General features: G+C 40.1%; 1 protein-coding gene across 2 annotated transcripts in view; it reads left to right on the forward strand.

Annotated features, from left to right (window-relative positions):
• Positions 1-2,616: 2,616 nt before the first annotated feature.
• The window catches only part of LOC106951441 (protein unc-13 homolog A-like), a 37,206-nt gene continuing 27,376 nt past the window's right edge, over positions 2,617-12,446 (forward strand). Inside the window, exons 1-6 of one of the 2 annotated variants that reach the window (XM_015038988.1) lie at positions 2,617-3,093; positions 9,296-9,325; positions 9,521-9,620; positions 10,991-11,108; positions 11,197-11,320; positions 12,006-12,076. In XM_015038988.1, coding sequence (XP_014894474.1) covers positions 3,072-3,093; positions 9,296-9,325; positions 9,521-9,620; positions 10,991-11,108; positions 11,197-11,320; positions 12,006-12,076 — 465 coding nt within the window. In that variant the 5' untranslated portion in view covers positions 2,617-3,071. Of the gene's footprint in view, positions 3,094-9,123; positions 9,326-9,520; positions 9,621-10,990; positions 11,109-11,196; positions 11,321-12,005; positions 12,077-12,446 lie in introns of those variants that run through there. The other variant, XM_015038986.1, reaches the window with a different exon arrangement.

Raw genomic sequence — 12,446 nt, forward strand, 5'->3', positions numbered from 1 at the left:
GCGAGGGAAAACCGAGTCCAATGTTTATATTCATCATAGGGGTCTTCAGGCTGCGCTTTGTCTGGTTCCTCACCTAGGACCTGTCTGCCTTGGGTGACCCTACCAGGGACATGAAGCCCCAGACAGCATAGCTCCTAGGATCATTGGGACACTCAAACCCCTCCACCACGATAAGGTGGCAGCCCCAGGAGAGGTAAGTTTAAATATTGCAGTTTAATCATTTCTGGGTGTTTTTCTACATTTAACACTGTGTGCCAAAGTTGTTTTTTGATGTCAAGATTTCATGGCTTTATTAATAAATGTTTCATGTCTAAGATGTTCTCAGTGTCTGTCCCAATTCAGCGTTTGTATACAGTTTAAAACAATAGAGGATTTGTCATTTTACTTTCATTTGCACCATCTTTCTCTATCTATTGTTTGGCAGACTGAGATCCAGTTGGATTTTAGCATGATGGCTATTCCTCAGTAACACATCTCAGTGTTAAGTCAGAAACTCTCTGTTTGGTAACACAGACACAAAGAAGTCCCCAATGTGCTGAGTCAAAGGATTTCCCCGACCAGACAAGCTTTTCCTGACTGTGGGATATTACTTTTTCTTTCTGCTGTAATTGCTTTACCATTGAGTTCTTTAACACCAAAATATCTGCTTCAGTGAAAGAAACAAAGGTAGATCACTGAAAAGGATTTTGATACAAAACAGTCAAACAAGAGTAAAAGTAATTCAACAATCCATCGTCCACTCGCACATGCTTGTAAGGTCACAAGCAGATGGTGCCACTCTCTAGTGGCCGTTGGGTGGGATACACCATGGACAGATTGCAAGGAAATATAACCATGCACACTCATATCTGAGGACAATTTTAGAGAAACCAGTTAATAAAATCAACCATATTTTTTGGAAGTTATTCCCAATGGAATTGGACCTCGGAAGGTCTCAAAGCAAGGCAATAGTGCCACCATGCAGCCCCAAAAATCAATCACAAATTGTGAATCATTGACATGCAGTTCAAGATTTTCAAAGTGCAATCAGGTTACAAATTTTCATGTAATGTTGGGTAGCAGAGTTTCCATGTTAGAAACTAAATGAGACGTAAGAAAATGGGCTTGGACAGTGAGCAAAATAAATACAGACAGTTGTGATCCGGTTCTCCTACACATACCCCAGACTTTTGTGAATGAAAGGAAATGTTTGAAAAGTGTGAATGAGTATATTTTGTCACCACATTCTGCACTGTAAAACTGTGTTTTACTTGTCTGTTGTTTCAACATTTTTATTTTCTTTCAGTCTGAAAAGCTAATAATAGATTTGTTGAGAAAAAATTTGAATAAATAGTTTTAACAATACTAGTAATTCATCTTATGTTGACCTTAGAGGTCAGTCAGGCTGGTGAGTGGAATAAAATGTTTGATTCGTCTGTGTTTCAGTCCCTTCAGTCTAAGTGCTGACCAAGTTGCCCTCCACACCATGTTTCAAAATCATTTCTGATTGATTTTAAATAACATTCTGGGATTTTCAGAGTTTGTTTCTTGATTTTCACTAATTCAACATGATAAAATAAAGTCCTCATCAGTCAGCAGAGTTTGTTTCTGGTTTTCTGTTTCCACTTGGGTGGATTTAGGATTCAGTTAGCTGAAGAATCAAAGTCACCACAGTCCCACCATGTTTGACAGTCAGTATGATATTCCTCTTCTTGAATGCTGTGATAATTTACAGGAAATGCAATCAGTTGTACACTTTTCAAAAAGTTCCACTTTTTGAAAAGTGTTTATTTTGTTTATTGTTTCCACAGAATATTTTTTCCCATAATTTGGGATTCTCAAGATGATCCTGGGCAAATATTAGACAAGTGTTTTTTGTTTTTTTTTTTGCTTGTGGCCTTGGAAACTTCCTGCTGATGACATTTTTGCCTAATCTCCTTCTTTTTGTTGACTCATGCACATCAAGCAAGTGATGCCTGTAGTGCTTTAGATGCATTTCTGGGTTTTATTAGCTTATTCATGAGTCATCAGTGCTCTCTTGGAATAATTTGAATAGGCCAGACACTTATGTTCCATGTTTTCTCCATCTATGGATAATAGTGGTTCTAGTCACTCTGGTTCACTGGAGTTTTAGAAATGACAAGCTCCTTCCATCCTAATATTGTTTCTTGACTGTTCTTAAATTTCTTACGTTTATGTAACACTTTTTCTATTTAACATTCGTATCTAACAGGTCTGGGTGTGGCCAGTGAAGCTGAACAAAAAATATTTTCAGATAATTTATGCCTTTTTGGCCGCAGTTACTTTCTCACATAAAGTTTTTGATAACTTTTATCCTATTAAGGTAGGAGATCATCATTTAAAGACTACATGTATTTAGTCTGAGCATCTTTGATTTTTTTGATGATCAGAAATGTTAGAGTAAAAGGAACCTGTTAAGGGTAAATATCATTTTACACAGCACTGTAAATTAGTTGAGTTTTACCGTGAAGTGAACTTAGAGCTAGTTAGTAGTAATGGTGAACTGACACACCACTGATTTTTGACAGAGAGGTTGACCGTTCATCTTTTAAGCTGAATCAACCCGCCAGGTTTTACAGTGCAGACTGCATCGCCCTCCCATCACGATGATGTTATACAGTCCCATCCCGTCCTCCGTGCATCCCTGCAGCCCTCTGGAGGAGCGAACCCCCTCTCCGCCTGCTCCTCATCAACCGTGACGTCAGGGCGGTGAGGCACGGGGGAGTTGTCCTCGCGCCGGAGCCCGGTGGATGCTGCTGAAACAAGATGGCTGTGCGCGCAGGAGGAGCAGCGGCGGAGAGCTGAGGCAATGCAGAGGAGGAAGCAGAGGGGGGGCGAGGAATCTACTCCTGTCTGTCCTGTCCGGTCTTCAAAGGAGCAACAGTCCCGCAGAAGGACAGACGAGTCTCTCTGAGATGGTGTCAGTTTGTTACTGCCGTTGCCGGTCAGGGTAACGGGTTTCTGTCGCTTTGAGTTTTTCCTGTGGCCAAGACTCTATAAAGAGGACTGACTAAACAAGCCGCGGAGCACTAAGTAAAGGACAGCCGGGGACGCTCACGCCGCTTTCAGAGATGTCACTGCTGTGTGTGGGAGGTAAGGAAGGAAACGAGTGAAATAAACCGTGCGTGTGTGTGATGTTACTGAAGTGTTACCTGCTCACGGTTTAACTGCAGCAGTAGTCCCCGACAGTGCTGACTGTCAGCTGCCTGGAAAAAGTGTTGTCCGAGCACAGGAGGCTCTTTGCTGAATGGTCATTTAGAAAACATAGCAGCTCCTAACGCGTTTTTGATGGTAGGAGACTTTTGACTGAATATTTTATTGAATGGTGCGTTTTGTTTTCATTCATTGTTGGGACCAAAAATGTATTTATTTATTATTTTTTATATTTTTTTAAATGGCATTTTGAAGAATGGTACAATTATGAGCTAGTAACATCGTGCGAGCGGCTGTTTCCTTTCCGGGTGCTGTTAGTTAGCTCTGTTGCGGACAGTGCGCGCGCGCGCGTGTATGTGTAAGTGTGTGTTTCATCCACTCATTCATGCGTGGGCAGGAGGAGGAGGAGGACGAGGAAAAGCCCCTGCTGCACCGCTCCCCTGCCGCTACCTCACCGCGCGCACCGCTCCCTTGCCGCTCACCTCTCCCCTGTGCCGCTCTGCCGTACCGAGGGAAATACTGGCGGCAGGAGGTGCAAGTCTGTGGCAACCCCCGACGCCCACCCCTTCAGGACCACTCCGCGTCTTCCCCTAAAATGCCATGCGTCACCTCCTCCCACCACACGCCCAAAATGCACTTGATGCTGTCACTGTAGCCTCTTATTAGTCGGATGAATAAGCATAGCTGGCGAGGTAACGTGACGGAGTCCACGTTTAGGACTAGTGAAAGGGCGGAGAAAGACCTAAAATGGGAGATTCTCTCCCACAGTATTCTCTAGCACGTTTCAGAGAATTAAAAAAAAAAAAAAAAAAAAAATCAGACTAAGAGCTGAATCAGCAACAAACGCTGAGACAAGTGGCAAGAGAACAAATATAAAGAGTCAAGAAGATATATATTTTAGTTTAAAATAGCCTTCAGCAAATCCCCATCTCTATTTGTAGATATGTTTCGAGTCAGTAGTAATTCTTATGGTATCATAACTGTAGAGATACTTCTATACGATAAATTATAATGCTTTGACTGTTATAATGAAAAAACGTAATTGTGATAAGAGTTAGTCACCCGTTATTAATAATCATAAACTCTTCATCCAACATGTGGCACGGGGGCCATTTGCTGCCCTTGGAAGAATTATGTGAGGTCCGTGACTGTAGACAGTAAACGAAGCTGATGCAGACGCACACTTTTATTTTCTATTTACCTTTATCTTGTTAAGGAAAGTGTTAGGTACACAAAGTATAACTCATTTAAGAGAAATGTTTTGTTTTTTGAAGAAGCCAATAATTTTATTTTTAAAGTAATCAAGTAACATTTTACTCAAAATCAGAGTTTGGCAGAGTTAAACTTATCTAAATACAGCAAGTGTTTCTGAGGATAGACTATGTAATAAACAAAAGGCATTTTCTGCGATACCAAAAAAGAAAAAAATTGACCCAAAAAGTTTGAAAATTGTATATATTTCTCTTACATGAAGGCAAACAAAACTCTGCGGGTGCAAAACAAAAGAATTCCCAAAGAAATTATAGGTTTTTTATTGAGTACCTAAAACTTAGTGATTTTGCCCATGGTATACATTGACAACGGTTGCAGACATCGGCCTTCTGCTGTCTCTGTCTTGGTCTGTAAATAAATCATTCCAGAGTTGACAACCTCACAGTGAAGACTGGGGTTGCTAAGGCAAGATTTTGCCCTTGTTTTTCTTTTTTTTAAAAACAATTTTCAGTCTACCTTTTTATCATGGATTGTCCTAAAAGGAGAAGATCAGGTGGAAATAACAGCGGTGGCTGGGTACTTTAAGTCCCAGTAAAAAGCCATTTCAGTGAACAAGAATGAGTTTGACCTAGGGCAAATGAAATTCATTTCCTTGCTTTCCAGTAGCAAGCTAAAAAAGGTGAACAAATGGGCTTGCCTCTCTAAAAATAGTGCTTCGAGTTACTGTAGTGCGTTTGAATTGCTCTTTCTCATATTAAGCTCACATTTACATCTAACAAATGTAAATGTTAGATTTCCTATCCTCCGTTAGTACAGAGGATAAAATCTGAAAACAATATCAACTTGCATGTGATAACAACTATTGATCCAGCAAACCTACATGACTGATACAGAAACAATCTGTATGTACACAAGCTGTAAAGATCAATTGAGCTTGCAGCAATCTTTATAAAAGCTAAAACAAAATTTAAAGGCTTTTTTTTTTTTTTAAGTCGTGATACATCCGGTTGCTTAATAGATGGTGCTCCACCTCAGCCTGTCCCGACAGTTCCACCCACTGACTGTCCCTGCTCTGAGTCACTCCCAGATGTCATTAAAAGACCCTGAGAGTCATTCATTCATAAACGCTGGCTGCTGCAGACTACGAGGCTTGGCAGAGAGCCCTCTTTCTGTTCTGCTTACATCATTCATGCTTACCTGGCTCGAGCTATTTCTGGCCTCCACGGCAATTTGTGCCTCCTGAATAGGCAACGTTGGCATATCTGCCAGCCAAGCAGATTTCCGGCACAGACGCATATTCAATCTGAGCAATTTTTGGCAACCTTTTCCCACTTTAACGTCCGGCCTTCTTATTGTCTTTCTTTCAGAACACAAAGTCACAGTCTGATGTCGCTGTCAGCAGCTGGATTACTGCTTCTGTCTCGCGATCTGTCAGAATAAGGTTCCGTCTGTCTGAATGGAGGCATCCCTCTTTTGTGTCACGAAACAGCTGAAGTCAGCTCCTCCTTTTTCCAGTCTATCTTCCCTGACAGTTCAAGATGAAGGCTCTGCTTGATTTCCTGTTCAGTCGGTTTTCTTGGCAATAACCAGCCCGTCCCCATAAGTCAGACTGTGCTGTCTTTGGAGGTAATTCCTGAATGAAGTTAACGCAGTATATTTATTTACTGCAGGTACTTTTCGGTTATTGGCAAAGTTGTTTCATCTTAAAACTAATTTGTAGCGTTTACCTAAATTTTTCCGACTCCACAATGTTTGTACCAAAATGCCTTGCTAGATTTATTTTGATATAGTGTCTGTTGATGTTTCAGAGCTTGAGAAGTTGATTTAGAAGCAGAACATTCATAATCAGATCCGAATGCACTCAGGTTGACTCTGTTTGCAATTAGGTATCTTCTTAAAGCAATTAATTACACTTTAATTTATTCCAAAGTTACATAGTGAAGAGAACTGAATACAAAAGCTTGCTATCTTTTTCAGATTGTTATTTGCATGCGTGTTAGAAACCAAACACTTTCTTTTCACATCATAATTATCAACTAGTGACACATAAAATCTCAAAAAACGTAATGTGAAGTTTGTGTTTGTTGCAAAAGAAAAAGTTTAAGGGCTCCGAATGCTTTTACAACACTCTTTACACTGTATCTATATCTATATGTCTTATTTGTTGTGAACATGCAGAGCTTCCCTCAAGGTTGCTGAGGCTGAATGAAAGCAGCGATTATGTAATTTTCATCCTTGCTGCAGGTGCACAGCAAAGGAGAGAGCCACTGCATTTAGCATGTGACTCCATCATGAGGCAGCATGGCAGAAGCTGCGGGTTTATCTCCAGCGCGTGCTTGGTACTCGAAAAAAAAAGGCTTGGAAAATAGAAAAGTACCTTGCTGACTCAGGCCAATTGTGCTTTTTCACTTTGTGTTTGTTACTATGGTGATTGGTTATGATGTCAGAATTGTACATGTAAGAAAATTTTGAGTTAGGTTATAATTTGTGCTGCTGGTAGATTTCTAAAGATAGAAATGCTCAGGGTTTTTTTATGTACCACAGAGAACTTTTATGTCTTATTCTGTAAACATGTGCATGTTAGGCATCCACACATCTGCAGCGAGGTGTGTGTGTGTGAGGACCTCCTAGAGTGTACGTGGTTGAGAGTAGTGGGTAGTGGAGCATTAAAAATGCATGTGTGAGTTACGTCACGGCTGGTAAAACAGTGCTGCAGAGAGGGAGCCCACAGAAAAATCCACAGGCAGATACTGTTTGATTTAGACTGGAATATTTGCCTTTAAAGCTAGGAAAAGAGAGAAATTTGTTCCAAACGCATTAAATAATAAATACAGAATAATAAACGTCTCTATGGATGAATAATTAATGTGAGATGAGCATGTTGTTGTGTGTGTTTTTTTTAAACTTTTCATAGCACATTGAAATCCATGTTTAAGCACTGGTTATGGTTTCTCGTTTGATCTAAGTTGTAGAAACATCAGAGCCAATAAAGAATCATATTTTCAGTCAGCATTTGCATAACTGACTGCACTCCTCACACACACTTATGTAATGCTGAGTGTGCTTGGTGACCTCTTCCTCTTTGTGATGATGGATAATATGTATATTTTTCATATATACTCATTATGTTATATATGAGTTGCTTAGTATGGACAAAAGGTACCTTTATGACAATATTTTTTTGTTGCTGTCACTTGTCAATATTTTCCATATTGGAATGGACTGCTTGAACAGCAAAACATAACAGATATTCATACACGATCCAGATGAGATGTTTCAGTACGTAGAGCAGGTACTTAAAGAAGTACTTTCTTAAGTACTTATTGCAGTGAACAGTTTGCTTCTCACAAGTTAACTTGCAGAAATGAACTGAAATTATATGTCTGAAGTTAGTAGTTAGTATTTCACAGCAATATGATGCAAGTAAAAAAAATGTAAAGACATTTTGCAATGCAGCCAAAGTTATTCTGTTCTATTTAGCTCTGTATATGTTTTTTTATTATTTTCAACTTGTTCTCAGATTTTAAGTGGTTCGCTGATGCTGTGCTAATAAATATTTTTGACTACTTTTACAAAGTGTCTTGATACACCATGAGACTTTTTATATTTTCATAAAACTCGTGATATTTTGCTGAGATTTTGTGAGATAGATAAACTATAAATTTGTGGATAAATGTAAGGTTGAAAGAATATTACATTTTTTTTCATCTTGGTTCTTTTTTCTGGTTTGATCATTTCCTTTCCTTGTTCACTTACTTAGATTTTTCCTTTTTTCATTCCTTTGTGTGTTTAATTCTTGATTTACTATTGTGCAATTAGATTTAGGTTCTTCTTTCTGTTGCTGTTTGTTAGTTTCAGGGTTTTCCTATGTTATATTTTCTCCCTTCCTCCTGCCCTGCTTATCTTCTTCCTTCCCTCAGGCTGACTCTCCTCTCAGGACAGCTTTTTTTTTATCTCCTCGTCTCGTCTGTGCTTATGTTTTCCTTGCAGCTGTTCCTCATTCCCTTGATTACACCTTTTGCATATATACCAATCTGTTCCCTTTTGTCTTTGTCTGATTCTCCCTCCTGTTAGCCCTGTGTTTTTCTCCCTCGAAAAGTTTTTGCTGTAAGCGTTTTGTAACTCTCTTTATTAAATTGGTCGCTCTGAGTCTTCCACTTTCCCCTCAGTATTTTAATCTGATCCCTGCGCTTCACATGTCAGGGAGACATTAATATTCAGCATTCTTAACACTCCTAAAGAGAAGCATTCCCCACAGCATGATGCTGCCACCACCATGTTTTTATTGTGATCAAGATGATGCTATCACATGTACAAATCGTTTATCACATTTAGGCCAAAAAGTTAGGTTTTGGTCTCATCTGATTAGAGCTCCTTCTTTTACACGTTTCCTTTGACTTTACACTACTTTAACTAGGACTCCTAACATGTTTTTCTTTTTTTTTAAAGATGATTTTCTTTTTGCCACTCCTCCATGAATGCTAGATTTTGGTGTTTAAACTTTTGTCCCTGTTTACTGATGACCTCTGACCTGAGAGAGCTTCACAGAGCAGCTGGATTGTCTGAAGGCAACTGGTCACACAGGATTTTATTTAGGGGTATCAAAACAACACATGATCACACATACAAAATGCATGCAACACTTCTCAGATATTTATTTTGTAAAATATTCACTAAAAATCAAATTAAACAGAAGAAAGTTGTCATGTGACAAAATGTGAGAAAATTGAATTGGCACTATTCATCAGATTTTTTAAATTTTCTTCTAATGAAAAGGTTTTGTTTCAATGTTCCACATGTCGCCTTGACTGCTATTTTAGTACATTGCAAACCTCCTTGGTTCGCCCTCTCTGTATGAAAACAGAAGACGTGAGCATGAAAACAGATGGTGTTCCTGTGTGTCACCATGTCCCTCTCTGTGTTCCCACAGTGAAGAAAGCCAAGCTGGATGGACCCCAAGGTAAGGCCTAGGTTTACCGAAATAACGGGAGGAGGCGCATAAGGAATATGTGTTTTGTTTGTGGCTAGATCTTTTTGGAAAAGAGTTAGCAATCGTGTCAGCGAACAGAATGTATATTCGACAGTAAAAAAAAACAGATTTATTTTCTCCATCGGACATTTTTTGTTCTTCTCTATGTCTTTTTCTCCCCTGCAGAAAAGTTTAACACTTATGTGACTCTAAAAGTGCAAAATGTGAAGAGCACAACCATCGCTGTCAGGGGCAACCTGCCTTGCTGGGAGCAGGACTTCATGTTGTGAGTCCTTCCGTATCCTCTCTCTCTCACACACACACACACACACACACACACACACACACACACACACATGCACGCACACACACACACCCCTTCATCACGAGCCTCTTCTCATTCACCCGTCTTCTACTTCTCCCTCCACTGCTTGATTTCTATCAGCTTTCGTTGCTCTTTCTTTCCACTTCTTCATCCTAAGTGCTCTTTATCCCTGTATTGTTTCTCGCAGCTCTTCCTCTCCACCTTCATCAGCTGTCTCCTGCTCTTTTTCATCTGATACTTCTGCCTCTCTCTCTCTCCCTCTCTCTCTCTTTCTCTCTCTCTCTCTCTCTCTCGTTCTTAACTTTGGCCTCCTTCCACCCCTTCTTTTCTCTTCTCTGTCACTGCCCCTCCCTCCATTCCCTCTCTGCAGCTTTCTTCTCTAGACTAGATATTTCTCTTTTGATATATTTTTTTATTTATTTCATCTTATATTTCCACAGATATTGAATGGTATCTCGTTGCAGGCGCTAATATTACACAACAGTGAATATCTGGCTGCTGGAGTGATTCAGTGTTGACAGTGTAGCAGCATATGGGCGGTGAAGGGTGAGAATCATTTAGCGGGATGTGGGCTGCAGCAGGCAGGATTACTGCGGAGTCCTCTGCATCTGTATGATGTTTGGAGGCGTGCAGCATTGTACTGGGGTTGCATCAGTGGAACTGTGTTATGTAACATTTGGGCTACAGAGAGGGACTCATGTTCTCCCTCAAACTGGCTCGCCCCCCCCTCCTCAGCCACTGCTTTAAATCATACTTCTCTTACAGAAAAAAGGAGTAACATTGATATAGGGAGTCTACTCCCTTTACTTCTTAATTAAACTTCCCTCTTTGTCCCTCCAGGCAGGCGATACAATCACCTTTTCCCTCCCTCCCCTTAGTCATCACTCCTTCATCACTTTCCAACTTTCTCTCTGCTGTCTAATATAGGATTTATATTGGACTGCTGTAGATTTGCTCCAAACACATCAGCCTGTATGTTAGCCACAGTAAAAATAAAAAATAGGGTGGATTCACACAACTGACACATTTGGTCCGCTATAAATGGAGCAGACTTTGTTTGGACATATTGTGCAGGTGTAAATGCACTCATCCTGGTGCGGACCAAACAACTGGAGCGAGACCCACTTTCTGAGAGTAGATCCATGTGGAGGTTTAATAAAATCCAGAGGAAAAGTCTTTAGTTGCATCATAGCAATCAAACCCTTTTTACTCGTTGACCAGCTGCTTCCATGTTTCTACTTCTGTTTTGATTATTTATTTTGTCAAATTTAAGCTTTAATGATATCCTAATATTTTTACATTTTTTGTATTTATTTATTTTTCTCTTGAAGTGAAATCAACCGGCTGGACCTTGGCCTGACAGTGGAGGTGTGGAACAAAGGGTTAATCTGGGACACCATGGTCGGCACCGTGTGGATTCCCCTCGGTAGCATCCGACAGTCAAATGAGGTTCGCCATGACCACCGCTGCATTCTTCAATGGTTTGTGCAATTTTCCCCCGGCCCCCCTGCATTACCTGCAATCTTTGTGTACACAGGAAGGTCCTGGAGAGTGGCTCACGTTGGACTCTCAAGTCATCATGGCTGACAGTGAGATCTGTGGAACCAAAGATCCCACTCTGCACCTGGTGCTGCTTGATACACGCTTTGAACTGCCACTAGGTGAGACTACCAAGTGTGGGTAGAGTAGCAAGAATTGTTCTCACAAAAGAACAGCATTGTTTAAAAGTAAAAAGCATAGTGCAATATGTTTTTTGTAGTAGTTATTATCTACGTCTGCTCAGTGAAATCACTTGGAGTGAGTTTGGAACAAATAAATTATACTTGTCTGTATATTTTCAGTGCAGACAGTGACAAATGAGCAGCAAAAACCTGCCTGATTAATTACCCTGACCCACTTTTTAGTTGTATAGTTTGCACCAGGAGAAGTGTTTGTGTCCTTTTTCTTCTCGGTGATCAAGCTGAGTTCCTCTTAGCATTGATTAGGTGTCATTTCTATCCTGTTTCCTCTTCCTCTAATCAATAATGTACACCTGACTCCTCAATATGCACATCCTGCCTATTTATAGAGAGTTGGCTCTGAGACTGTAAGCAAAACAGGACAGTTTTAAATATAGAGTTGTGAGGTCAAGCCAAAGCATCTAGAGCTGTATTTTTGTTGTTTAAAAAAAAAAAAAAAGACCATCAGAACCAGGCCAAAGTATAATTACAGCTGATGTTTTTCCACCATGTTTCAGTGTTATCTGACAGGTGATTTTGTGTGGGGTTATTCAAAGGGTTTCAGTTGGATGAGCCTTATTTTTGAGAGATTTTGTCACCTGGAGTTTGACCGAATGATTGTTTTCAGATATCCCTGAGGATGAGGCGCGCTACTGGGCCAAAAAACTGGAGCAGCTCAATGCCATGAGGGACCAAGATGTGAGCTGCCAGCCTGTTTGTTTTAACACCCCCAAATAATCCTGCAGTGCAGGCACAAGCCAGAGAGCAGGTTGCATCATACTTGCTAAAATCCTCATAACGCTTTCTTCACCTTCCACAGTGCTTTGCATAAATATTGATACCACTTAAACCTTTTCTTGACTTTCTGTAATTTGGAAAGAAAATTAGTAGCACTTTCTTTTGAAATGTCATACAAGCATGCTCAGCTTTTCCAGTTTGGAAATATTCTGGGATGCATTCTTGTTGATCCATTTCACAGTTAATATAAAATCCCAACAGAATAAATTGAAAGATGTAGACGAAATGTGAGAAAGGCTATTATTTTCCAAGATACTGTGTGCATAGCTTT

Source organism: Poecilia latipinna, unplaced genomic scaffold (genome assembly GCF_001443285.1).
Source record: "Poecilia latipinna isolate Pla-1442-1.1 unplaced genomic scaffold, P_latipinna-1.0 Scaffold459, whole genome shotgun sequence".
NCBI lineage: Eukaryota > Metazoa > Chordata > Actinopteri > Cyprinodontiformes > Poeciliidae > Poecilia > Poecilia latipinna.